We start from the raw sequence: 24,558 nt of genomic DNA, 5'->3' as shown, positions 1-24,558 counted from the left end.
TCAGCGTTGGAATTTACGATTCATGGGACTATGAATGAATGACAGACGAAAGATAAGAAAAGAGTTCAAGAAAGCTGACTTACAAATTCTTATCTTATCAAGCCACACGTGTCGTGACACGTCGGCGCCAAGGTGGCAATTGAAACCATTACTTTTCCTACCTACTTCCATCGTTGTTGTGGTCTTTTCCTTTCTACGGCATGGAGACAATATCTCAAGAGGACGCCTCAATTCTGGACAAACTAGACTCTGTTGTCCCAGCTCCTCTCGCTCAATTCGATGCATTTCCCAAGCTACCTTCGACGTATAAGGCGCGTTCAGAGTCTCGAGGATTCATGACAGTCTTTGTCTGTATTTTGGCATTTTTGTTAATGCTGAATGACATTGGCGAGTTCATCTGGGGATGGCCGGACTACGAATTTAGCGTTGACAAGGACACCTCCAGTTTCATGAACATTAACGTCGATCTGGTCGTGAAAATGCCCTGCAGATGTAACGGGTCTTTACGCCCTCGTATACCATCCTGAAATTCTTATTCTTCTTTCAGATATCAGTGTTGATCTCAGAGATGCAATAGGGGACCGTCTGTTTCTGAGTGGAAGCGGTTTGAAGCGGGACGGGGTACGTTTTATGTTACTTTTACCATGATCCTTCTAAGCTGAGCTACGAGATTAGACTCGTTTTGACATTGGTCAGGCTACCAAGCTCAAGTATGTCGTCTCCCTTTACTGTAGTAATTTGCTCAAATTTTCTCATCAGAGAACACTCAGCGATGCTCTCAGCGATGCAGGCTGTTGCTCAATCCCGAAAATCTCTCGGATTCTTCGACACTCTTCTCCGAAGAAACTCAAATGCAGAAATTGCACCAACGTACGATCATCCTCCCCACCCGAGTGCCTGTAGGGTATACGGAACTATCGAAGTCAAGAAGGTTACAGCCAACTTGCACATAACGACTTTAGGTCATGGTTATGCTAGCCGCGAACATGTGAACCATAACCGTGAGCTTACAGAATTTTTCTTCTTGCAGTTCGATGACCCCCGTTATAGTGATGAACCTTTCGCATGTTATAACGGAGTTTTCCTTTGGCCCTTATTTCCCAGATATCGTGCAGCCTCTCGATTACTCGTTCGAACTGGCCAAAGATCGTAAGTATTTTTTGTAGCCTTTTTCTGGTTCTTGAAATCAAATAACCCTCTTGCAGCGTTCGTTGCATATCAATACTTCCTCCATGTCGTGCCTACCACATATATCGCTCCTCGTTCCGCTCCGCTGCACACCCACCAATACAGCGTGACTCATTACACTCGAGTGATGGAACACAATCAAGGAACACCTGGCATCTTTTTCAAGTTTGATCTTGATCCAATGAGCTTGACGATACACCAGAGAACGACCACTTTCACTCAACTAATGATCCGGTGAGCATAAAATTATTGAAGCCTGCGCTTTGAGCTTACCTTTTATTTACAGATGTGTTGGTGTCATCGGTGGAGTGTTCGTATGCATGAGTTATGCAATCCGTATTACCACCCATGCTGTACAAGCCGTGACTGGAGCAGACGACGAAGTCATCGTCTCCGCGAGCTCTAGCGGCGCTAAAGGCGGTCTGCGGTCCAAGTGGGGAGGTGGCGAGCTCCGTGCTAGGGGCAAGATGGTTCGTCAAGGATCAGGTTGGACCATGGAATCAAATCCTGCATCTCCAGCTATTGGTAGCGGGTACGGAAGCTATACAAACACCCCACTCTCTCAATCATTCTCACCTGCGCCTTCTCCGTACCTTGCATCGCCGTCATTCGGCTCCCCTATGATGCCTTCTTCCAACCCCGGGACTCCCATTCCTGGCGCCTCTTTCCCAGCTAGCCCTCGACCTTCCTCTTTATACCATTCCAGGCCTCCTTCAATGAGCGGAGGATTAGTTCCTGGTCCAGGTGCTTCTACGATAGGATTGGGTGGGGCATATCCGCCGTCTATACCTGGAACACCTTCGTTTTCCAATTTCCCACCTACTCCCAATCCTGTGAACGGCAATGGAAGTGGGTTCCCAGCGGGTCCGCCTCCTAGAAGGACTCCGTCTGGCGGAAGCGGTAAGAAGGATGATTAGGTGAATAAAGAGACCAAAAATCTGGGTGCCCTCTGTTAATACTAAGTATTTTCTTCCAGCATATTCTCCCCTGTTGTAAATGAATCGGAATCTTTGCTATCGCTCTTTAACGCCTACTTAGCATGACTGAGCATTTTCGACCCATGTTTTGACTTGAGCATACCATACTGAGCATTTCTAAGATGCTTCGAATACAACAACTGGTATCCACAACGAAAGTAATACTTGCGCGTTGAGACCGAAGAGCGATAATAATTATACTGTCCGTATGTACTATAGTATGACACATCCACTACTTACTCCTATCCTATCCTTACTCGTATTGTAGCTTTACTGGTACGTGACAGTGATGGAGGTGGAGCTACCGACAGTAGTAGCTGTGAGTACCTGATTATCCTGGCTAATGTCCACAATGTCACCGTCAGTAAGGTCTACTGTCGAACTGCCGGCCGATGCAGATGCATCTGTGAATGTGATCGTTCCAAAGTCGCACAGAGTGACAAGCGAACCATTCTCCTCGAAGTCTTCGACGATCCACTCGACGTTCTGTCCCCCTAGTGTGGCCTGACGGGGAAAAAGTACAGTTCATAGATAAGACGATTGATCGCTGCAACCCGAAGGATGACTTACGGACGAATCTGGTGCATTGACGGTCTGGGTAACAGATTGGCCGGTGGAAGTGTTTTCGAGGGTAATAGTTCCCTCAGTGCCACTGGTAGCATCGACGGTAACGGTGATCGAGTCTCCCTCAGATATGTCAAAGCCGGAAATATCGAAAGCTGCGTCTGGATACCTGATAACGAAAGCTTCAAAAACCGGTTCAGACAAAAAGAAACTTGAAAACGACATACCACTCATACCATGCATCATAGGAAATAGTGCCATCCGAAATGGTGAAATCGAGACCAGCCTGCAGAATGGCATCGGTGTACGTAACACCGTCAATGCCGACCCAAGCAGAAGCTGCACCGTTTCCTGATATTGAGGGAACGGTGAACGTGCCAGTGACCGTGCTGTAGGTTTCACCGGAGGGAGGCGACTCAAAAAATACCCCAGCCCAGTTCTCGCTATATTCTTCATGGAAGGTAGAATTAGTCTCGACGATTGAAGACTGGCTTTTGATTTTGGGCTGAGATTTGCGACCATTGGCGCGGCGGGAGGCAATACGCTGGCTGAGATTACTACCGGGACGGGCTAAGGTAGAGCTGGTGAGCAGGGCGATGATACTGACGGCGGCCAAGAACTTCATAATGAGTGTGCGAGTTGGGTAAAAGTTGGGAGGCAGAGATTTGGATGATAAGTGAGCGTATGATGAAAACTCTCTCTCTGTATTTATAGTCGAAACGCTGAGACCTGAGGTTTGAAATTCGAAAAGATGTCGTCGCTGCGCAAATGATTTGTGCAACTTCGAAGCCCCACTTCACTGTGGGTGGTTTGTACTGCCGATGAAAAGTACCGCACGGTCAATCGGACAACGGTGAAGTTTCTACGCTGCTCCGTTGAGTTCTGAATAACGCACGAATATATCGTTCAGGATGTTCACTTCCAAGCGAATATTTTCGTAGACGGGTGTAGAATCGGAAGAGCTGTGAGTCAGGATGTTGGTAACTACGCAGCACGGAACTGATTACTGCAGGTTACTGCGGCTTCGAAGATTGATCTTTTCGTAAGTTATGTCTCCCAAGATCATCAACGGCAGCACTTACAAAGCCAAACATGAGATAAAAACTCGACTCTGGTCAAGACTGAGGCCTGAGGCCTAAGGCGCTGAGGCATATTAGAGTCCAGCACGAATTCGGAATAATGATAGGGCAAAATAATTCCGATCAGTGCTGACCCTAACCCTGGTCAAGTATCCACGGATACGGTAATATTCCATTCAGGTATGTCACTTTCACTCGTCTCATGGTGTTCAGAAGAAATTTCATTCACAGATGGCAGCTGAATATATAGCTAACCGAAATTTATCTATGGTATTCCACTCTTTGGTCAGCCACTAATTGCGAAGAACCGCTCCAGAATATAAGCTTCCGGAAGCTTGTGCGAAAGGTTTTAACCCTTCTATTCTGGATTCAAACAAGGCACCGTTAATTTTCCTATGCTCAACTCACACAATCTTACGGTCAACACTTTTCCATCGATGATACTACCAGCAACAACTCCGGGAACAACATCAGTCAGGCGAGATTGAGACATTTCTTGAAAGTTGAACTGCCTGGCATCGTTCTGAGATGGCGGTCGTACTTTCCGGTCAGTTCTGCACATATCTCTGGTCCATGATGTATATCAGCGTTGGCAGGGAAGCCCTGGGCAGTAAAGTTTACGTCGAAAACATCTACTACCTAGCAATGTCAATTCGCAATTCCGGACCAGAATGGTATGCCATATCATTGCATTGCTTCTGCATTGTATCAAGCATCGACATGTCATCTATTCTGTCTCTCTTTTATGCGAATCATGATATCTCTCATCCCAAACTGATGTTGATCCACGACAAACGCTCCTCCTAGTTACGTATGTAGAGTTCGAGTAGGCGAGTAAAACGATCAGATGTCTTGCGCTATACGTAGGTCGAGGACGCTGATGTATATCTACATAGGGCGTATTGTAAACCAGGTTCAGTCCTAACCGGAGTATGGTGATTGGGAGACGGAACTTATGGCGGTCACGGGGTCATCGACACTCCGGCTAACGTGTCCACCGATGTCCACTCGCTTCGAGTCGTGCCTCCACCAGTAAAAGAAATGCACGGTCTCAGCTACGACAGAACCATAACTGGATCAGGTGTGGATAGTTCATAATAAAATCCTATTCACTTGGAAGACCTATAGCATGCGTGGGAATTATTGCGCGTGATTCGAACGATTCGAACGATGTCTCTTATCCCAGTTCTGCCTCTCTTCAATGTTACGTCGCACCACTAAAACAACTCAAACACCATCACTACGCAGATCCCAAACTTCGACCCAAAAGCGAAGCCTTAGTGATCAGGACTTGATTCAATTCTGTCTTGCCGTCCGGGAGAAGAAGGATTGGGAGCGCAAAATTTGGGATGAGAAGCTTGTTTTGAAATGGTCTATCGAGGCGGAGCTTATACCGTTGGGGTCAACCGTTTTAAAAGGAGAGGCATTGGAGGCTGTAAGGTACTTCACTTTCAGTTCTTTCTCTGCTTGTCCCGCTCAGAAGTTCACACCCCCAGAGAACTCCGTCGTTCTACATTGATACACAAACTCGATCAGCAGATTACATTATTTAGTGGTCCCAAAAGCAATACTGCGCAACACCACGAGCCTGTTAACGAGCCTGTTGTCGAAGTAGCCCATTCCGACTTGAAGAATGCCCTAAAATATGCTCGCGGTTCAAGGCATGCGCTTTGGGAGCCTGAATTGAGGGAGAAAGGGCTAGGGATTTTTATATCGGATGATTTGGTACCAGAATCTGTTCATCGCGAGGTGAGCGCTGTATCGGTTACTTCTGTAATGTCATTTCTTTAATAATGATTATAAACAATAGCTCGAACGTGAACTAGACGCATTAGCTGCAAAAGAACCTAAGGATTATCATCCTGGTTCATTTGGCAAGGTGCGTTCATCACATTCAGCCTTTTCCATTATTGAATCTTTCCATCGGTGTCAGGTTCAAGACTTGATACATCCTTCGCTCTGTGCGTACCTAGTGATCACAATTTCAAGTCTACAAGTCACAACTGATTCGGAATGCAATCATTTATAGATCCTTATATTCCTGGCGTGACCCCAGTTTCCTCGCCCTCTATTAAGCTGCCTCCAACCGTCGATGGAAAGTTCTACACCAAACTAAGCAACCTGTTTGATGAGGAAATGATCTCCTCTTACGCTTGGATCCCTTCCGTCTTCAAAGTATCCCCGGATGGGACTGACGTGCACATCGATGGGTACATCAACGGATTAGGTACGAGGGAGGAACATCCGGGTCTTTTCAGAGTGATTGAAAAGATGTTTCTACTTGCGTTACCGCATTTCGAGAAGACGGTGGAGAAGGCGGAGGAGTATGAACCAAAAATGTCCCCATCAGGTAGGTATACGTCTCTCTATCCACGAACATCAGTGTCTTCCTCGAAAGCTGATTTTACTACATAGTTCAACGATGGATCCAGCGACGAGATTTTGCCGTCTCTAACGAATATGGACTCACAAAGGAGATGTGGACTCAGTTCCTTGCTGAACATCAAAACGAGTGGGAGACGCAGAAACGTGAAGAGGCAGAAGTCAATGCAAAATTGCGTAGAGAGATTCATGAAGAGAAGGCGAGGAAAGAGAGTTTTTTCAATCTAGAAGACACATTTGTTGGTGCTGCGAATATGTATAAAGGACAGGAATTGAAGGTTATCGTCAAGGTGACGTCCTTTCCGATTATATAAAATACTATTAAAAATACTGTCTTTTACTCATGCTTGCATGATTCATCCAGGCTGCCAATTACACTTTAGCACCTGGACGAGAATACAAAGGTTCGTGGCACATGGAGGGCATGGTTCGTAGCTTGTCTTTTCTCTTTGTTTTTGCTTTTGTTTAATTATCCCCCGTCCGTTTCCTTTCCACTCTCACCCGCAGCCTCACGAACGCATCATTGCCTCCTGCATCTACTATTATTCCACCGACCCTGCCATTCAAGACCATGGTCTGAGCTTTCGCAAGTTCCGGGATGTAAGTGACGATTTCCCGGGGGTGGAGGATTCAGATTATAGACATGAGGTGCGTGGTTTTCCGAATGGTGATTTTAAGTCTTCTTTCCTTCTCATCTTATCGCTTGCGGTGTTATCTTACTAGGATTTCCGACTCTCTTTTCTCGCAAAATCCAATGTTTCTGATGCTGATGAAAATGAATCCGGAAATTCTGACGAAGAAGAGGAAGCATACGAGTCCGAAGATCATTACCCAAGTGACTGGGAAACCGAATCCGTTGACGATGGCTTGAGGATACCGGTCAACACCACAGCACTTCCATATTTCGTCGATCTAGGGACAGTGCCGACAACGAATTTTGATTCGGATAGAGAAGGAGAACGCAAGGGCGACAACACAGGGAGGATACTCTCATTCCCAAATTGGCTTCAGGTATTCATCTTTTCATATTTCTCTTTTCTCTGCATACGACTTGCAACGTCGATCCTACATAGCACCATGTCGAGTCGGTGAAGAACTCTGAATCCAATCAGAGCAGCAATATAACTGATGACGCTGTCGCAACACGGAAAATTGTATGTCTTCTCAAATCAAGTTTTCAGTTTCTCAATATAATCCCACTAGCTCTGTTTCTTCCTTGTTGATGACAGTGGGAGTCAATCCTCCCCCTCTAGATCTTCCGCATTTGATTCCATCCACAAACCCGGCTTCTCCATCAGTGGTCTATCCCAGATGAATGTTCTTACTACCTCCGAAATTCCAATGCAGGAACGTAAAACGAACGACCCGACGATCAGCGCGTTCCTTCGTACTGTATCTCTCAAGTTGACGGGGCAGGAGATACCTCCGGAGTTGATTGAAATCATATGCAATTATGCGCTGCAAGGAACGCTGACAAGGGAAGACGCGGAGCGACATAGATTGGCTTTAATGAGTGAGAGGAAGGTTCAGGTGAAGGGAAGGTATGGAAGGGTAAGTATCATTCTAACATCTAAGTTGATAGCTCCTGGTCGAGGTGTGATTACTGATTGGTTTTGCAGGAAAATACATATTCATTGTGTGAACATTGAGGGCTTGAGGGGTATATACTACAAATAGGTGTGCAGTCGTGTAATTTTGTACTGGGCCCTAAAAATTCCCTGAAAAACTAAATATTTTCATCGTTCAAAATTCAAAGCCCCAAAAGCCTCACGCAATTTTGTCAATATAATCGATCTTCTGTTGTCCAAATATTGTAGGCCAACTGGAATTAATCTGACTTATGTCTCAATTTTGGAAGGTTTAGAGTCTTCAGATTGTTCCATAATCCTAGATAGATAGGTTGATTGATTGATTGATACACGACACCGTCTTCAGAGACGGGGTCCCATCCTAGTAATCCTTTCGTCATCCTCATATAAACGCGTTAAACTTATATGTGATAATTTCAACGATCAATCGATTGCAACTCTTCTTTTGATCCACCATCCGACTCCCAGCCTACTAGATTTTGAATGTCCCCGAAGCAAAAACGAAACCCCACTGCGCAGGATTTGGGCCAATTCTGTCTCGCCGTTCGGCAGAAGAAGGATTGGGAAAGGAAAATTTGGGATGAGAAGCTTGTTTTGAAATGGTCTATAGAGGCGGAGCTTATGCCGCTGGGGTCAACAGTTTTAAGAGGAGAGACATTGGAGGCTGTGAGGTATCCCACTTTCGGTCCTTTCTTTGCTTATCTCGCTTAAAAATCAACATCCCCAGAGAACTCCGTCGTGCTTCAACGATACGCAAACTCGATCAAGAAATTATACTATCTAATGGTCCACACCACGAGCCTGTCAAGGAGCCCGTTTTGGAAGTAGACAATTCAGACTGGAACAATGCCCTCAAATATGCTCGCGGTTCAAGACATGCGCTTTGGGAGCCTGAATTGAGGGAGAAAGGTCTAGGCATTTTTGTATCTGATGATTTGGTACCAGAATCTGTTCATCGCGAGGTGAGCGCTTTATCGGTTACTTCTGTAATGTCATTTCTTTAACAATGATTATAAACTATAGCTCGAACGTGAACTGGACGCATTAGCTGCAAAAGAACCAAAAGATTACCATCCTGGTTCATTTGGCAAGGTGGGTTTATCACATTCAGCTTTCTCCATTATTGAATCTTTCCATCGGTGTTAGGTCCAAGATTTGATACATCCTTCACTCTGTTGCGTGCAGCTATCATAATCTGTTGTACAAGTCGCAACTGATTCAGAATTTAATACTAGATCCTTACATTCCTGGCGTGACTCCACTTTCCTCGCCCTCTATCAAGCTGCCTCCGACCGTTGAAGGAAAGTTTTACACCAAACTAAGCAGCCTGTCTGATACGGAAATGATCTCCACTTATGCTTGGATCCCCTCCGTCTTCAAAGTATCCCCGGATGGGACTGACGTGCATATCGATGGGTACATCAATGGACTAGGTACGAGGGAGGAACACCCGGGTCTTTTCAGAGTGATTGAAAAGATGTTTCTACTTGCGTTACCGCATTTCGAGAAGACAGTGGAGAAAGCACAGGAGTATAAACCGGAAACGTCCCCATCAGGCACGTATTTGTCTCTCTGTCCGCGTATATCAGTATCTTCTTCAAAAGCTGATTTGAATCCATACAGTTCAGCGATGGATCCAACGACGAGATTTTGCCGTCTCCCACGAGGGTGAACTTACAAAGGAGATGTGGGCTCAGTTCCTTTCTGAACATCAAACAGAGTGGGAGTTGCAGAAACGTGAAGAGAAAGAAGCGAAAGAAAGATTGCGTAGAGAGATACATGAAGAGAAAACGGGGAAGGAGAGTTTTTATGTTCTAGAAGACTCATTTGTTGGTGCTGCGAATACGTATAAAGGACAGGAGTTGAAGGTTGTTGTCAAGGTAATGTCCTTTCTTATCACAGACTATTGTTGCCTTCACTCATGCATGTATGATCCATTCACTGTCAGGCCGCCAATTACACTGTAGCGCCTGGGCGAGAATATGAAGGTTCGTGGCACATGGAAGGCATGGTTCGTCTGTGTGCCCTCTGTGCCCATATCCTTCCTTGCAACTCTTCTCATGTAGCCTCATGAGCGTATAATTGCCTCCTTCATCTACTACTATTCCACCGACTCTGCCATTCAAGACCATGGTCTGAGTTTTCGCAAGTTCCGGGATGTAAATGACGACTTTCCGGCGGTGGAGGATTCAGACTATACGCATGAGGTGAGTGATTTCAAAAGTATCTCCTACTAGTTTTTTTTTCCCTTGGTGCTTGTCGTTATTCACTTGTACTGTATTTTTAGGATTTTCACCTATCCTTCCTCGTGAACACCAATGTCTCTGGTGATGGTCAAAATTCTGATAATGATGAAGACCCAGAATACGACTCTGAACATCACTACCCAAGTGACTGGGAAACTGTTAACGAAAGCTCCCGTATACCTGTCACTACCACATCACTGCCGTTTTTTATCAATCTAGGGACGGTGCAAACTACGAATTTTGATCTTGACAGAAAAGGAGAACACAAGGGGAATAGCACAGGGAGGATCCTCTCATTCCCGAATTGGCTCCAGGTATGTCTCTTTTCCTTCCTATCTCGCGTCATGGCTGATTGGAGTCTCTCTTCATTTTAACTTGCAACGTCAATTAGCACAAGGTGAAGTTGGTCAAGAACTCTGAATCCAGCCGGAACAGTAATATAAATGACGAAACTGTCGCAACACGGAAAATTGTTTGTTTTCTCGAATCTGTCTCAAATCCAGTTTTCAGGCTCTCAATACAATTCCACTAGTTCTGTTTCTTCCTCGTTGACGACAGCGGGAGCCAATCCTCCCTTGATTACATTCGCCAACCTGGCTTTTCCATCAGGGGTATGTCCCATATGAACGTTCTCACTACCTCCGAAATCCCAATGCAGGAGCGTAAAACGAATGACCCGACGATCCGCGCGTTCCTTCGTATCGTTTCTCTCAAATTGACGGGACAGGAGATATCCCCGGAATTGATTGAAATCATATGTGACTATGTGTTGGAAGGAACGCTAACAAGGGAAGAAGCAGAAGGGCATAGATTGACTTTAATGAGTGAGAGGAAGGTGAATGCAAAAGGGGGGTATGCAAGGGTAAGTGTCCTTCTATATGCAAATGTTGAAGTGTCTGAGCTGTCTTTAGAGGAACACATATTCATTGTGTGAGCATTGAGGGGATTCATAAACTGTAGCAAAATGGAATTGTGCAACGCGGACTTATTGAAGATCATCTGTGCTTCATAGAAACGCTTTGCCCTCTTTCAATTAATTCACCAGGATCCAGACCTCTAAGTTTGATTATTATACCTGTATTGATTATCTGGCATTACAGTCAATCAAAGACGATCGAAGTTCGTTGAAGGATGATCCACCTACTCGTCATAGTTGGCATCATCACCCAATAGGTTTAAAAGTTTCGCTACCAACATCAACTGAACGTTTATTATTTTCACTTCTACTTCTACGTTTTACAGGAACTTTTAGACCCTTCGCTACACAGATTCTTCCATTACAAAATCATGCAAGCAGCTGCAAACAAATTTCAAGAAGTATGTCAAATTTTTTCCAAATAACACAAATCACAACACCAATGAGCCTTGTAGTATATGGGCACAGAACCCACCGTTATACACCCAGAATATAAGCCTGTTGAAGGAGGCGCCTCGATGAAAGCTCTGGCATGGTTTGGTCCCAAGGACGTCCGAATGGTCACTGCACCCATCCCGGATATCACAGAGCCCGACGATGTAATTCTCCAAGTGACCGGTACGACTATCTGTGGTTCAGATATTCATCTGTAAGTCTGTAGCAACTGCTGAACAACACCAATTGCAATCTCGTTGTAATGGCCCCGAGATTTGAATGTCTGAGTTTTTATTCCGTATCAGATACCATGGCGAGATTATGGCCTTACAGAAGGGGGATATTTTAGGACACGAGGTTCGTCTTTCAATCCAGTCATTGGCTCGGTATACAAGTGCTATAGCTCAAGCTTTATTCGATGCTACACAGTTCATGGGAAAGGTATTCAAAATCGGACCCAATGTCAAAAACCTTAAGCCTGGTCAAAGAGTTGTTTCGTCATTCCAGATCGCTTGTGGCAAATGCACCTATTGTCGTGAAAATTTGTCCTCGTTTTGTGACCGTACAAATAATTCCTCGTGCGTTGTCTTTCATTCTCTGCTAGCACAGTTAACCGGATTTCTAACCATGTGGTTTTCCTCGGTTCTCCACTCCCTCTAGGCTTCAAAACTACATGCACGGCCAACGTGACGCTGGATTCTTCGGCTACTCTCACTTCACGGGCGGATTCCCTGGAGGCCAGGCGGAATATGTCCGCGTACCGATCGGCAATGTCAACCTCTTGCCTATCCCCGACAGTGTCCCGGATGAAAAAGCTATCTACCTTTCCGACGTCCTTCCGACTACTTATCATACCGTAGTTGATACGGGTGTGAAGCTAGGCGATGTGGTTGGAATCTGGTGGGTATATCTATTCAACTACTTCTATACTACTTGCTACGATCATCGGGGCTTGCACCCTTGCACCCTTGTTCTCATGCCGTCCCATCTGATAATTTGTGATTCTTCCTTTTCTAGGGTCTCGGGCCAATAGGCCAATGTGCTGCGCGCTGGGCTCTACTCAAAGGAGCTTCGAGGGTGATTGGCATCGATCGAATTCCCTCCCGTCTCCATTTTGCGGAAAGCAAGTCTGGTATTGAAACGATCGACTTTAGCCAGTACTCTGATGTCACAAAAAGAATCTACGAACTCTGTCCGAAGGGTCTAGATGTGGCTCTTGATTGGTGAGCGCCCTCCCCCTCCCAGAAAAAAAATTCCCGTTCGATTTCTATAACTTCCCTGTCTTCTGTCAATCGGTACACTCTGATATGATGATACCCCGATATAGGCACGTTCCATGAACCAAAGACGATAACACATAAAATTCAAAAGACGCTGATGCTTGAAACCGATGTGCCAGAAACCATCAATGAGATGATAGTTTCTGTACGCAAAACTGGGCGCTGTGGAATAATCGCTGCGTATGCAGGTTATGCAAATGCTGTCAATGTAGGAGCTTTGATGGAAAAAGGTGTTCGGTAAGTGTTAGTTAGACCCTCTTTCGGGAAGAGGGACTTTGCCGAAGGAATTTGGATCATCCGTGTCCGTTATGCAAGGACATGTTTCCGAAGCCGGTCCGCTCCTAAAAGTTCTTTTCGCTTTGATGGATCATGGGAGATCATTAGGCGGGATCGTGCATGGACTAGACTACTAGACATCTACATACTATCATGGAGCGAATGTGCTGGTTCAGGGTGGAGTAGGCGATGTTCTATGTGAAGTTCTATATGCAGCTTGACATACCTCAACGCGATTGGTTCGTTCCAAACACCTGATAACTAATCGAAGTTGAAGGGACCCTCTTGAGCGCCGTTTTCCCTTCTCGTTACTCCGCATTCTTAAATTGACCCGTAACCCTGCTGTTCGATGGATTGATCTATTTTCTCGTATAGGCTGATTGGGAACGGGCAAGCTCCTGTTCTAAAATATTGGGAAGAGATTCTGAACGAATACATCATCCCAGGGAAGTTTGATCCAACGTTGTAAGTAGGCTCTTCCAATATAACACAGCGTGTACTGTGTTTTTTATTCTTCTGTAGCTTATCTTCTCTAACACGCATTTAACCCGCAGCATGATAACCCACCGTGTTCCGATTGACGACTTGGCCAAGCTCTACCCCGCTTTTGATAATCGTGTCGACGGTGTTGAAAAAGTTTTTATTGAAACTCAATTCTCATCAGCTCCGAGTTCTGGATGTCCCCCCACAAGCCGAGTGGATGACTGGATTTCAATTTGAATCTTCGGCTTGGTAGAATAACCGGAAAATAACGCTCATCACAGTTGGCATATACGTATTCCTGTAGGAAGGGCATGGTAAAGAACAGTTAAGAAACTTGTACAAGTATAGCATAGTATTATTTTGTAGTGTTAATTCATGCTCGGTTGATCATGATTGGTTATTGCAAGATGTGGAAGATGTGGAAGATGTGCATAACAAATAGTATCTGTTTCTGAGCACACTTCCGAAGAGGAAATTCGTTATTATTCAAATATTTCATTTGACATGTACAGAGAGGGAAATTCTGGATGCTCTCGGAATCATCAGTAGACCGGAAGGATCCCAGTCTTTGAGGGTACTACATTCGACTAAGTCTTCCCATGTCGACTTGTATATAATTCAGATGATGTATGCATCTACATATGTCCTATCATTCTTCCATCGATTCTTTAATTTGTTGAACGTACGCGTATGTCATGCTAGTCAGCCTTCTCGTTGTCTTCTCGTGTTGCAAAAGCTAAACAAGCGACATTGAATTCTGAACAAGTAGGGTATCATCTTCTTATCTTTGTTGCAAATATATGAAATTACTTGGGGATTCTGGGAAACATATGTAGGGATTCAACTTCAGAAAACATTACTCCGATGACAGAGGTCGGAGCTAGTATGCACACCCACCTTGTTTGATCTTTTTGAATTGACCTTTTAGACACTGATCACGGGCCAGGTTCTTAGACGGTGGTCCCAGCGAATTTTCCCGGGCACATATACATCTATGTATATGTAAGTACAGTACAATCGAAGGTACTCAGCGAAGCTTGGAGGCCAGGGTGCATACATAGTACTTCATCGTTGAAAGCTAAGTAATGTCAGAGTTTTCTCATCATCATTGATTTTTTGAACAGAGGGGATTAAATTTAAGTATTCCAGATTCATTCCGGGTTAATTCTCTTGACGCGACATCATAGCGCATCAAAGCCGTACAAATAAAGGCGATACCGGCGGAATGCGCAAACACACCGCAGAAGAAGACCGTAATTTCTACGATTGTTACCTTGTTGCGGTCAAGGAGTAAACTCTTTGTCGCCTATCTCGTAACTCTTGTAACTCTTCTCGAGAAGCACATTTGAACCCTGAGTGCTTGAGCTTCGTGGTGCAACTTCTCCAGTCACGGTCTGAGTTTGATCACCACCAGATGCATTCATTCATCTAAGGAATCATTTCATGACGGATTTGATATTTGGCTTCATCGTTGGACCGTTGCACGAACACCTTTACAATGCGCCATTCTGAAGGTCATTCAAGGCGATCCGACCCAAAATGTGATCATTCAAATCGATGAGAGTTGTCATACAGTGTCATACTCACCTTCCTATGTTTGTTCATTCAGGCAGACCTCCTTTGGGCCTAGGCTAGTTTAGTGGCCTGCACCTGGCCTATACAGATTACACTCAGCTCGATGAGGAGTTAACACAAGATCCTGAATGGATTAGACGCAGCGCTGAGTGGCAGCGCTTAAGTGTCATCTAAGGAACATCCGTATACTATGTAGATAGAAAAATTCTTGAAAGTAAGCTTAACGCATTCATCAATATTCATTACTATGAACAGGAAATTGAGTACCAACCTGTTTGCTAAAAGTCTACCTCGGTACATCCCTTACTGTTCTATTTCTACTGTGCAACATTTTTTATACCTATGTGAGATTTGTTTCTGGCGTGTATATGCGCGAGCAGTAGTGTTTCCAGCTGCACAACAGCTCTCGGTATTCTGTTGGATGTACATTGGGTCTCTGGAAGGTGGGAACAAAGAAATCATCAATCAAACATGGTAAACATGGTGCGTGTTCCCTCGCCAGACATCGACCTGGTTATCCTATATTTCTGACACTGGCAAAACCTGCAATATTCCCAATAGCTCAACATTATATAGCAAAAAATGATAACCTATATGTAGATCAATTATATCTTATGTGCTCTTCGCTACCCCGGTCAAAACTCTGCAGAAACAGACTGTGAGGTCGTGTGAGAGAAGCTGATGAACAGAACCAAGATCTTGGCTCAACGCGTACCTCTTAATTTTCCCATGTGGCATGTGAATACCGATTACGGAGCGTTACGTTGATGTGACCGCGAGGACGTAGAAGTCCGCGTTTTCTCAGAAGATTTCCGACATCTTGCCGATTGTTTCATTGGTTAGAACATTGAACGCTATTTGCGTGCGTTAGAATTTCGTAGTTTCGAGCAACGTCCACAGTGCCTTCCTCATCCATCAGCTCTTCAGAGCATTCTTATTCTTCATTGTCCCTCATCACTTCGAGAACATACCTATGCTGAAGTGATATTCTTTTCTTCGCTCAAATCTCGTATCCAGCACGACCGTGGACACGATATTAACTCATTTTGCTGCAAATCTCCAGTGGCTCACGACCAGGAACTGGCCGTCAACGACTACTAATCCCATTTTGACCTCTAAATTCCCTAACGCCTATGGTAGCGAGCATCAATAGCAGCGACCTTTATTCTCCCTTTCAGCATCCTTCTATGCTCGAGGAGGGACCGCAATCTAGCGAGGATGGCTCGGGTTTGCACTCCCCTGTCTTTGGTCAAAGTCATGATTGTGAGTTACTACATTTGCGTCTACTATGGTATTTTACAATGTTCTCACCTGCTACCGCGTGTCAATAAAGTCCGGTATCAGGATCAAGCTGACATTGAAGATGCCGCAGGCATCCTGCGTTTTGACTACACATCGTCCATAATCCAGCAACAACAACCGCCGTTGATTGATACAACGCTAGTAACCCCGAGCCCAAATGCACACCATTCCAATTTCTCTACAGATTATTCCATTGCGGCTCGTAACCAGCCTGATATTCAATATCTACCCCAAACTTCGGTGAATACTCGCGCATCACATTTCTCTCCGGGTCCAGGAGGCGAAGCCCTCGATTTTAGGTATAATTCTTCAGAACGACGGTCGTCTGGAAGACAATCCCATGACCCAATGGTTAGACGTGTTATGGACGGAGATCAACCACTTACCCCCGTGTCTCCTGTCGAACTTTCAGAATCTTCTACTGCTTTCGCTGGTAATCGGTCTCGAGAACGCAGGGAAACATCAACTGTTGTCATAGCGTGTCGTCAATGGTATCATTGTTCCTTTCATTAAGCCTTTTTTACTGATTAAACGAGTGCTGATGTTGGTTTTTTCACTTGCAGTCGTAGCCGCAAAATACGATGTGACTCTGCTAGGCCCGTGTGCACCAATTGCCACCGACGAAAGAATGTTTGCGAGTATGATGCCGCACCAAAACGGAGAGGCCCAGATAAACGTCCAGGGACTCGACGCAGATCATGTAAAAAGCGACCTGCTGATGGATCTACTCCCCCACCATCTAAAAGAAAGAAAATCGAAACTGACGAAGTTACTTCCACAAACCAAATTTCGCCTTCCACAAAGTCGAAGACGGCAATGACAGAGAGGAAGCGCTCTTTGTCAACGGATAAGCACGGACAGGTCCCTATTGAAAGCACTTATGAAGATACTCCTCCGGGATTGCGCATATCAACTGATAATACTGTCATCAAGGTGATATTGGCATGTTAACCCCATTCTAAATCTCGGTGAACTCAATGTTTCTTTAGAATCATCTAGGTCGAAGATATTCCTCTTCTATGGACTATGATGACATACACTATAAATCGCCTTATCCTGGACCATTGGATATCAACGTTCTCCGTCCTACTGAGAAGATGGTTCACGAGAAATTTCCCTCACCATCATCACCTTCAGTGGAGTCAGCACAACATGATTGGTGGGCTCGATTCCTGACCACTCATTCGTGAGTCGGCTTACTTTTCAACTCCTTGATTGTCTCTGATCAGGAGCCTAGCATCGGAGATATTGCGGCTGACGCAGAATATCTGTAGGTGTACTGTGTTCGAGATGTTTTCATCGATATTAATATTTACAGCTTTTCGGACACCGGGCACTGGCTTTCGTTCCTCAACCTCGATTACTTTCTCCAGACTCTATATCATCCTGAGGATCGGCTTGCTATTAGGCCTCCATTGATTCTTTCCATATTGGCCATGGCGACGTTGATGAAATCGAGTCAAGCAGAATTTGGTGTCAAAGGAAGAGAAAGGGCTCTGATGTATCGGGAGTCTGCTCGTGCCGCGCTGGAATCCTCATGGAACTCAGGATGGTTAGACCCCATGTTGGCTGAGGCTGCACTAGTAAGTAGTAGACACTTCATCATTTCCTCTGTGTATCTAATTGTTGTGTGCATATACTGATTGTTGCTCTTGCAACGCTACGTAGATTCTCACTCTGTTCGAAACCTCAGTTCATCCCCAGTACAACCCTGACCGTATCTCGGAGTCCCTTTTGCTCCTTGACGATATCATTCGTCACCTGGGTCTTACCGGTATTGACGCTTCTGATCCCGACGTGTGTGTTTATCCTCGGGGAAATGTTCCCGTCGTAATCACCTCGGGGCCTGACGAACGCGACCGCAAATGCACTTGTATACCCGTAGATGCCACACACCCACCTGATCCCGTCACATCATGGTCGTATCCTCCACCCTGGGACTCCTCCTGGACACCTCTTCAGATACGTGACGAAGAATGTCGGCGAGTGTGCTGGTGCGCTGTTGGTCTTATCGCGAGCTATAACGCGCAATGCGTAGCCTTTGATCGCAAGTGTCCGAACCTTTTCCTCAGTGATTGCAGTAATGTAAGCTCTATCCCCTACAATCGTAAGGATCTGTCTGCTCACCTACTTTCCAGTTCAATTTATTATTCCCTGGAGAGGTGGTGGATCGTGCTTCCCCTACTTATCGCTCTGTTGATTCACATTCGCCAAAGGAGTCTGTGTGGGCGTTGTATTGTCGGAGCATGCTTCTCTGGAATTACAGTAATCACCTTTGCGACCAATCTGAGTCACCATCGGAAACAAATGCTGAACTCGCGCAAGAATCATGGAGTGAAAGTCAAGCGATTCAAGACTCTCTCGAAATGCATATCTGCAATCTAGATACTGCATTAATATACATGACACGGGAGTATATATACAAGTTCGTTCCTCTGTTACTCACAAGCTATCTCCTCTGTACTGATGAACATAGTACACGAATCAATCTTACCCAGGTCTTTCGTAGGTCTGTTCCAGCTTACAACGAGTACGTTACTCGAAAGCCTTACCAATTAGTTGACAGCTTACAAGGCCTGACTACCAGAAGTCGGATCCTCAACCGGCGTCAAGCTCAAGACTGGCGTGAGTACCCTGTTATAAATGCCCTATGAAGCTGACTCCTTGAATCAATAGTCTACTATCAGGATCAGGTCATTAAACGTGTGAAGATAGGCATACGGGAAATTACAGATCCTCGAGGGCATCAACTCACTAGGCGGCCCTTCCAGGCTACCTGGTTTTCCAATCAACTTTCTATGCACGTAGATTTCCCGTTGGATGTGCTCTATCTAGTGTCTGACTATACACGTTCCCTTTTCAGTTGCCTCATGATCTTTCACCACGATCGTTCTCTAATCACAGCACTCGACTTGGCCAAATCTATCGTCATCCCTATCGATGTTATGAATGTATTATGGCCTTGTCCTTGTGAGCTTGTTCTTTACCACTGTGATGCTTCTTTCGCTGATACAAGAACGTAGTGCAACAACGCCATTGTGCAATTCTTCGCGAGCAATTGACTGAAGCTTGCAACTCTGCGGGTGTTGACCCACCATCTGCTCCCGAATTCTCGATACCCCCTGCTCTTCAGACCATGTAGTATTTACCTTTCAACCTGCTATATTGTATTCACTGATAATCCTCGTAACACAATCTACCATCACGATCGTTGTCACTATCTTGCAGCATATTTTACTACTTTACATATGCCTTATATTTCTTGTAGTCGTAGCATTATTATCAACGGATTGTATTTGTCTTTCAATGTATGCATGCCTTGGTCCCTCCTTCACCGCGCGCACTTCTTTCTTGCCTTTCATGTCTTCAGAGGTTTTAACTGCTTTTTGGTCTCATCTCATCATAATTTTTTGGTCAACCTTTGGAATGTTCACTATCCTAGCACTACTCAATTACATCCATTCACAACATAGCTTCTAAGAGTGCCCAATGATTGAACGAGGTTGATAAGCCTCCTCCAAATATTTCATTTCATCTTCGGAAAGCGGACGGTATAATTTCGCGTTCCGTCGGTGCGTTCTGCGTTCCGACAGATTTGCGTTCACGTTCAACATAGCTGCGTTCAGGTTAGATATTTATTATATTGACTTAATTTTTCCATTGAGCATTATCTACAAGTAGTCTATGTAGTCTACCTTTCAGAACATCTGAAACTATCTCTATTGATTTGTCTGAAACATTTTAAGTTGAAACAATAAAATACCCAAGAAATTGAATTGGGGCACAGAAATTTTGCAGCTACACCTGCAGTAACAGTCACTGCAAGGTTAGCTGCACTCCACTACAGTGTATCTTGCAACACTATTACAGCATATAGATGCTGGCATTAATTGGATTTAAAGGAAGATTTACAAATATTTAATCAATGAGGTGAGCTAATCTTGGCATCCTCCAAGACTTCCTACTCACCAATGATCAGTGTATGTTATGATCTATCTCAGTTATGTGTAAAGCAACTGTATTATCATATGTACCTGTTATGATCTATCTACATTAGGTTAGTATAGTAGTATTTGTACAGTGAATGTACTTTGAGCTCACCTCAGTTGTGTGTAAAGCAACTGAGGGACTCAAAGATAGCTGTCTGTGTAATCTATGTAGTCCTGTACAGTATAAGCTAATAATGCAATTTACAACACAGAGTCGGAATGGGGATTATGTGTGTATGTATGGAGTATCTTCCCAACAGTGTACACTCCATGTGCTTGAGACCTAGATCTCCTTTCCATTGGTTTGAGCTTGTGCTCTGGCACTCAGATGACATCTGTAAAACCTGTATTTTCAGCCAAGGGTCCAAAAGAAGTTTAGAGTGTTTCCCAGCAGCAAAAGCATTCAATGCAGACTTCTGTTAGTGCCACTGGGATTTACTCTCAGCCCTTAGCCAAGCATCCAGGTTTTGCAGATGATTCACTATCCCTCTTTGGCCCAGGCCACTTCAAATAAGTTTTCCTTCTTGTCTAACCTACCTGCATCTCTCAGGTGAACATTCTATTTTACTATGTCTGCCTAAGCTGTACTCATGTATGGACAATTTGACAAAACAGCACCTTGTTGATTAGATGTATTTCTGCTGCCTATACGATTATAATGTGTGTCAACTCAAACTCAACACTTTCAGGTCCAAACATTAGTCCTTAGTAGAGTACACAAGTCAGCAGCTTAGTCTCCTGATGAAGGTACATTTGATATTTTTCTTACATCTGCAAAACCTATATGTTTGGTTAAGGGTCCAAAAGCAGTTGAGAGCATTTCCCAGCAGTGAAAGCACTCAGAGCAGACTGCTTTCAGTGCTTTCAGTACTGGGATCTGCTCTCAGCCCTTAGCCAAATATCCATGTTTTGCAGATGTAGGGCATAAATTTTGTGTGTATCACCTGCACTTGGATTTTGAAATTGCATACAAAGTGGATGTACCTGATGATATTCTTGGAAGTTTATGTATTCACCATTCAACAGATACCACTGTGACTGCACTGTGACCACATGTACCTGCACTCTAACTACACTGGCAGTTTGATACGCAAGTGTTAAGATCATGTACACCGTGTAACCGTGCCAGAGGCCACAAGGTGTCTAAGGGCGGAAGGTCGAATGGGACAGTAGTGAAGTTATTAACAACACCGCCGTTACATGGCTAGTCCCCGGAGATTGAGAGTATAGAAGAGAGGAGCCAGGAGCAGCCAAGTCAGAGTGGCGGTATCGCCGATGACAAGGAGCGAACCAAAGAACTTATAAGTCCTCAGGTTAGAGTAGAGAGTACTTCAAGGCGATGAGCCTGAAGACTAAGAGGAGAACTAAGTTGATAATTAAACTGAGGAACTACAGTAGCGTACAGACAGTATTTATATCTACGGATTGGCGCATTGGTGCAGAGCACCAGACCGACTACTAGGAGCTATACAAGTAGTACCTGCAGGATAGAGAAAAAGACAATAAGGAGAGACTAGAATGAAAGGGTATGTGTAGCTGTTAAGATCATGTACACCATGTAACTGTGCCAGAGGCCACAAGGTGTCTAAGAGTGGAGGGTCGAATGGGACAGTAGTGAAGTTATTAACAACACCACCATTACGCTGCTAGTCCCTGTCATGCCCTGACTACAACCAGGCCAGTCCCAGCAGCAACCACATGCTCCCACACCCCCTACCTCACGTATCTCATGCTCCCGGTACCTCCCCAAGACAGTACAACCACCAGTAAAACCACCCCTGTTTTCGATACCCTTTCTATTCCCAAACACCTAGATCCCCCGACACGTGCACGAAACCTCCTACCACTAGACCCATTAAGTACCAATCTCGATTACCTGCCTCATGTTCTCCAGATTCCCCAATGTCCCCTTGTTCACTTCCCGTACCTATTTAAGTAGTCTTGTAATGTCCCGAAGCCCCAGCTTGGTATATTTTGAACACACACCCTTTTGCATAGGTCCAGTCCCTGTCCTTTTGTACCTGCTAACCATACGGATTTCTCTTTACTCTCAGTTTCTCTCTCAGTTTCTCTCTACTCTTGTCTGTTGTCTCTACGATTGTCTATACGATCCAATATATGCTTTTACTTCACGTCTAAGCAATCCAAGTGAGTCTCCGAGCTCCCTCAAACAATACTAAAGCTCCCCAATGCCTAACGCCTTGGTGAGCTAACCTCCCCAATGCCTAACGCCTTGGTGAGCTAACCTCCCCAAAACCTCCTCGAGCTCCCCAATTGCTCCATAAGTTCTGGGACCTCGATCTAGGTAACGTCGAAGCTACCCCCTACGTCGAACTACGTGCCGCTTCTCCGTTACAACCTCCAACACTCAAGGACATCCACCTCTAAGCCCCAGTTCCCGGGACCTCCCCTCCCGGGCATATATCTTCTCAGGAGCTTACACACTCAAGACCCACTTCCACTACGACCTATTCAATCTTATGTTGACATTCTAGCGAGTACAACTCCTACTATGCAACACTACTAGGTTCTGTACTTCTACCTCCCCTACCTACACCTTAGGGACCTCCCTGGACCTTATAGGAACCCCTTCAAGGGTCACACCTCTCTATCCCAGCCACTACTAGGTCATTCCTGTCCTCAGTCGCAGTTCCCGTAGCTCCCTTCAAGCTCCAGCCTGCCCCTAGCACACTACAACATAAACTCCTTATACCCAAACCTACCCTAAGACCTATTCTGACCCAGGTCTTACACGGAGCCATGTAGAGGGACGATGGGATAAGTACCCAATAAGGAAAGAGGAAAGTGGGATCGGTAAATGAAGGCACCCTCCCTTTGAGGGATTACCGCTAGATCTGGCCCGGAGGTTTCAATGCCAGTGCATAGGACTTTGTTGAGTTCCATGTGCAAAGGCACATGGTGCTTGACAGCAGACAAGTTGACAACCATCACTCAGATGCCCCCAACTTTCAACATTCCTTTTGCAACTCAAATCAACCTCAACCACAACTCACATGCTGTCACTGATGTCTCGGATGGGACAAACATGAACCACAAAAAATTAGCAATTCCATGTAAAAAGTGTTTTTTGGCAAATCCTATGTAGCTTGTATAGGATATATAGAAGGTTAGGTTATGTATTCTCAGTCCAGTTACTACAACAACCAAGGTTAAGTACTATTGAGTACTACCAGGCACTACCTGAGACCCCACTTTTGGCTACTGGTTATTACTTCATACTTCAATTACAACTACCAGTCACTATATCATTCTACAGGAAGGGGTACTTGTCTATAGTGCTATTCTTACTGCTCAAGCTACTTGCTACTACCTAGTGAAGTCTGTGATTCCTGATGTAGCTTTGTTTGTGGAGAAGCTTAAGTGCATAGTTACTAGCCTTTTGAATAAACAAATCTGAGCAAGCAGCTATGTCTTTCTTGCATAGTGACAGCCCTAGTTTACTCCAACAATGTAATTACAGCAATTATATGCTTCCATCTCTGTGTTAATCTTTGTGATTTTGTCTACATCCACAAACAAGCTTAAGCAGTGCTCCAACAGCATGAGGAGCCTGATTTTATCCTAGACTTTTGGAATTAGCTGTATTTTGAATATTCCTATATTAATTTCAGCCTGATCTTTAGCAGATTGTTCCAAAATAATCTCAGCTCCAATTTTTCAACCTAATCTTTGTGAGGAATATGTTCATTCCTGCAGTGTTTACTTCCAGTGCAACCCATGCTATGAAACATGTATATTTGTGCTATCAGTACACCCTGCTTATTACAACTACCCTCCGACACATAAGGTGCAGTCCACAACAGTGGAGCCTAGTGAAGACTAGTTATTGAATTACTTGAAACTAACTCAAAATTTGCAATCCAATCTCAAGTGGAGCCAGAACGCACCCTGAATGCACCTGAACGCACCTGAATGCATGGAATGCAGGTGAACGCAAAGATCAAAATTGAACACATATAAGGTGAACGCACCTGAATGCATATGGACGCGACATCAATTCATCAAATTTGTGTTCATACATTGATTGCATTCCGAGTTTACATAAATATTGTTAAATTTCGATATTTTGACTGAAATGTTACTAATTGTTTCACTAATCTACTACATATTGTACAGTCTATGCACACATTATGTATAGTACAATCGAAGTAATTAATAATTGAACACTAAAATCATATTATTGTACATAATATAATAAATATATGAATGCATATGAATGCATGAAACGCGAACGTGAATGCAGAACGCACCAATGG

General features: G+C 44.6%; 6 protein-coding genes across 6 annotated transcripts; 5 read left to right on the top strand and 1 right to left on the bottom strand.

Annotated features, from left to right (window-relative positions):
- Nucleotides 1–200: 200 nt before the first annotated feature.
- Nucleotides 201–2,105, top strand: C8R40DRAFT_1060079 (DUF1692-domain-containing protein; the record flags this gene model as incomplete). The annotated part of the gene is made up of 7 exons (XM_046225323.1): nt 201–492; nt 548–621; nt 676–710; nt 760–1,001; nt 1,051–1,149; nt 1,206–1,422; nt 1,475–2,105. 7 exons carry the CDS (start codon nt 201–203, stop codon nt 2,103–2,105), a joined length of 1,590 nt encoding a protein of 529 aa, XP_046080253.1.
- A 330-nt stretch (nt 2,106–2,435) lies between these two features.
- Nucleotides 2,436–3,354, bottom strand: C8R40DRAFT_1060096 (glutamic protease; the record flags this gene model as incomplete). Its single annotated transcript, XM_046225325.1, has 3 exons — nt 2,436–2,669; nt 2,736–2,898; nt 2,957–3,354. 3 exons carry the CDS (start codon nt 3,352–3,354, stop codon nt 2,436–2,438), a joined length of 795 nt encoding a protein of 264 aa, XP_046080252.1.
- A 1,534-nt stretch (nt 3,355–4,888) lies between these two features.
- On the top strand, nt 4,889–7,950 carry C8R40DRAFT_1268753 (uncharacterized protein). The gene is made up of 12 exons (XM_046234007.1): nt 4,889–5,248; nt 5,305–5,557; nt 5,619–5,687; nt 5,742–5,769; nt 5,838–6,158; nt 6,224–6,480; nt 6,555–6,617; nt 6,698–6,838; nt 6,914–7,201; nt 7,264–7,344; nt 7,394–7,741; nt 7,810–7,950. The coding sequence occupies exons 1-12, from the start codon at nt 5,010–5,012 to the stop codon at nt 7,837–7,839; spliced, it is 2,118 nt and encodes a 705-aa protein (XP_046080251.1). The 5' UTR covers nt 4,889–5,009; the 3' UTR covers nt 7,840–7,950.
- Nucleotide 7,951: 1 nt separating this feature from the next.
- Nucleotides 7,952–11,140, top strand: C8R40DRAFT_1131513 (uncharacterized protein). The gene is made up of 12 exons (XM_046229210.1): nt 7,952–8,450; nt 8,507–8,741; nt 8,803–8,871; nt 8,926–8,953; nt 9,015–9,335; nt 9,403–9,659; nt 9,728–9,790; nt 9,846–9,986; nt 10,067–10,339; nt 10,417–10,497; nt 10,558–10,887; nt 10,937–11,140. The coding sequence occupies exons 1-12, from the start codon at nt 8,263–8,265 to the stop codon at nt 10,964–10,966; spliced, it is 2,016 nt and encodes a 671-aa protein (XP_046080250.1). The 5' UTR covers nt 7,952–8,262; the 3' UTR covers nt 10,967–11,140.
- A 95-nt stretch (nt 11,141–11,235) lies between these two features.
- Nucleotides 11,236–13,652, top strand: C8R40DRAFT_1217431 (chaperonin 10-like protein; the record flags this gene model as incomplete). Its single annotated transcript, XM_046233237.1, has 9 exons — nt 11,236–11,342; nt 11,397–11,590; nt 11,682–11,733; nt 11,806–11,954; nt 12,037–12,280; nt 12,394–12,577; nt 12,704–12,893; nt 13,308–13,397; nt 13,487–13,652. Exons 1-9 carry the CDS (start codon nt 11,313–11,315, stop codon nt 13,650–13,652), a joined length of 1,299 nt encoding a protein of 432 aa, XP_046080249.1. The 5' UTR covers nt 11,236–11,312.
- Nucleotides 13,653–15,794: 2,142 nt separating this feature from the next.
- Nucleotides 15,795–19,811, top strand: C8R40DRAFT_1131496 (uncharacterized protein). Its single transcript, XM_046229209.1, has 13 exons — nt 15,795–16,253; nt 16,324–16,783; nt 16,856–17,225; nt 17,282–17,478; nt 17,530–17,562; nt 17,611–17,875; nt 17,961–18,377; nt 18,431–18,717; nt 18,769–18,801; nt 18,859–18,917; nt 18,969–19,092; nt 19,156–19,262; nt 19,316–19,811. Exons 1-13 carry the CDS (start codon nt 16,124–16,126, stop codon nt 19,432–19,434), a joined length of 2,601 nt encoding a protein of 866 aa, XP_046080248.1. The 5' UTR covers nt 15,795–16,123; the 3' UTR covers nt 19,435–19,811.
- The last annotated feature ends 4,747 nt before the right edge of the window (nt 19,812–24,558 follow it).

The sequence above is a fragment of the Lentinula edodes genome, assembly GCF_021015755.1.
Source record: "Lentinula edodes strain Le(Bin) 0899 ss11 chromosome Unknown C8R40scaffold_58, whole genome shotgun sequence".
Taxonomy (NCBI): domain Eukaryota; kingdom Fungi; phylum Basidiomycota; class Agaricomycetes; order Agaricales; family Omphalotaceae; genus Lentinula; species Lentinula edodes.
The sequence above is the reverse complement of the archived record's forward strand: the minus strand, read 5'-3'. Positions and strand labels throughout refer to the sequence as shown.

What these genes read in the sequence shown, in the direction of transcription:
- C8R40DRAFT_1268753 (XM_046234007.1), top strand. Translation starts at nt 5,010, where the DNA reads ATGTTACGTCGCACCACTAAAACAACTCAAACACCATCACTACGCAGA. An exon ending in CAGAATCTGTTCATCGCGAG is followed by an intron (nt 5,558 to 5,618) that starts GTGAGCGCTGTA and finishes TATAAACAATAG; the next exon opens with CTCGAACGTGAACTAGACGC. An exon ending in AATTGAAGGTTATCGTCAAG is followed by an intron (nt 6,481 to 6,554) that starts GTGACGTCCTTT and finishes TGATTCATCCAG; the next exon opens with GCTGCCAATTACACTTTAGC.
- C8R40DRAFT_1131513 (XM_046229210.1), top strand. Translation starts at nt 8,263, where the DNA reads ATGTCCCCGAAGCAAAAACGAAACCCCACTGCGCAGGATTTGGGCCAA. An exon ending in CGTGGCACATGGAAGGCATG is followed by an intron (nt 9,791 to 9,845) that starts GTTCGTCTGTGT and finishes CTTCTCATGTAG; the next exon opens with CCTCATGAGCGTATAATTGC. An exon ending in CTGTCGCAACACGGAAAATT is followed by an intron (nt 10,498 to 10,557) that starts GTTTGTTTTCTC and finishes CAATTCCACTAG; the next exon opens with TTCTGTTTCTTCCTCGTTGA.
- C8R40DRAFT_1131496 (XM_046229209.1), top strand. Translation starts at nt 16,124, where the DNA reads ATGGTAGCGAGCATCAATAGCAGCGACCTTTATTCTCCCTTTCAGCAT. An exon ending in CTTTGGTCAAAGTCATGATT is followed by an intron (nt 16,254 to 16,323) that starts GTGAGTTACTAC and finishes GTGTCAATAAAG; the next exon opens with TCCGGTATCAGGATCAAGCT. An exon ending in GCGTCAAGCTCAAGACTGGC is followed by an intron (nt 18,918 to 18,968) that starts GTGAGTACCCTG and finishes TTGAATCAATAG; the next exon opens with TCTACTATCAGGATCAGGTC.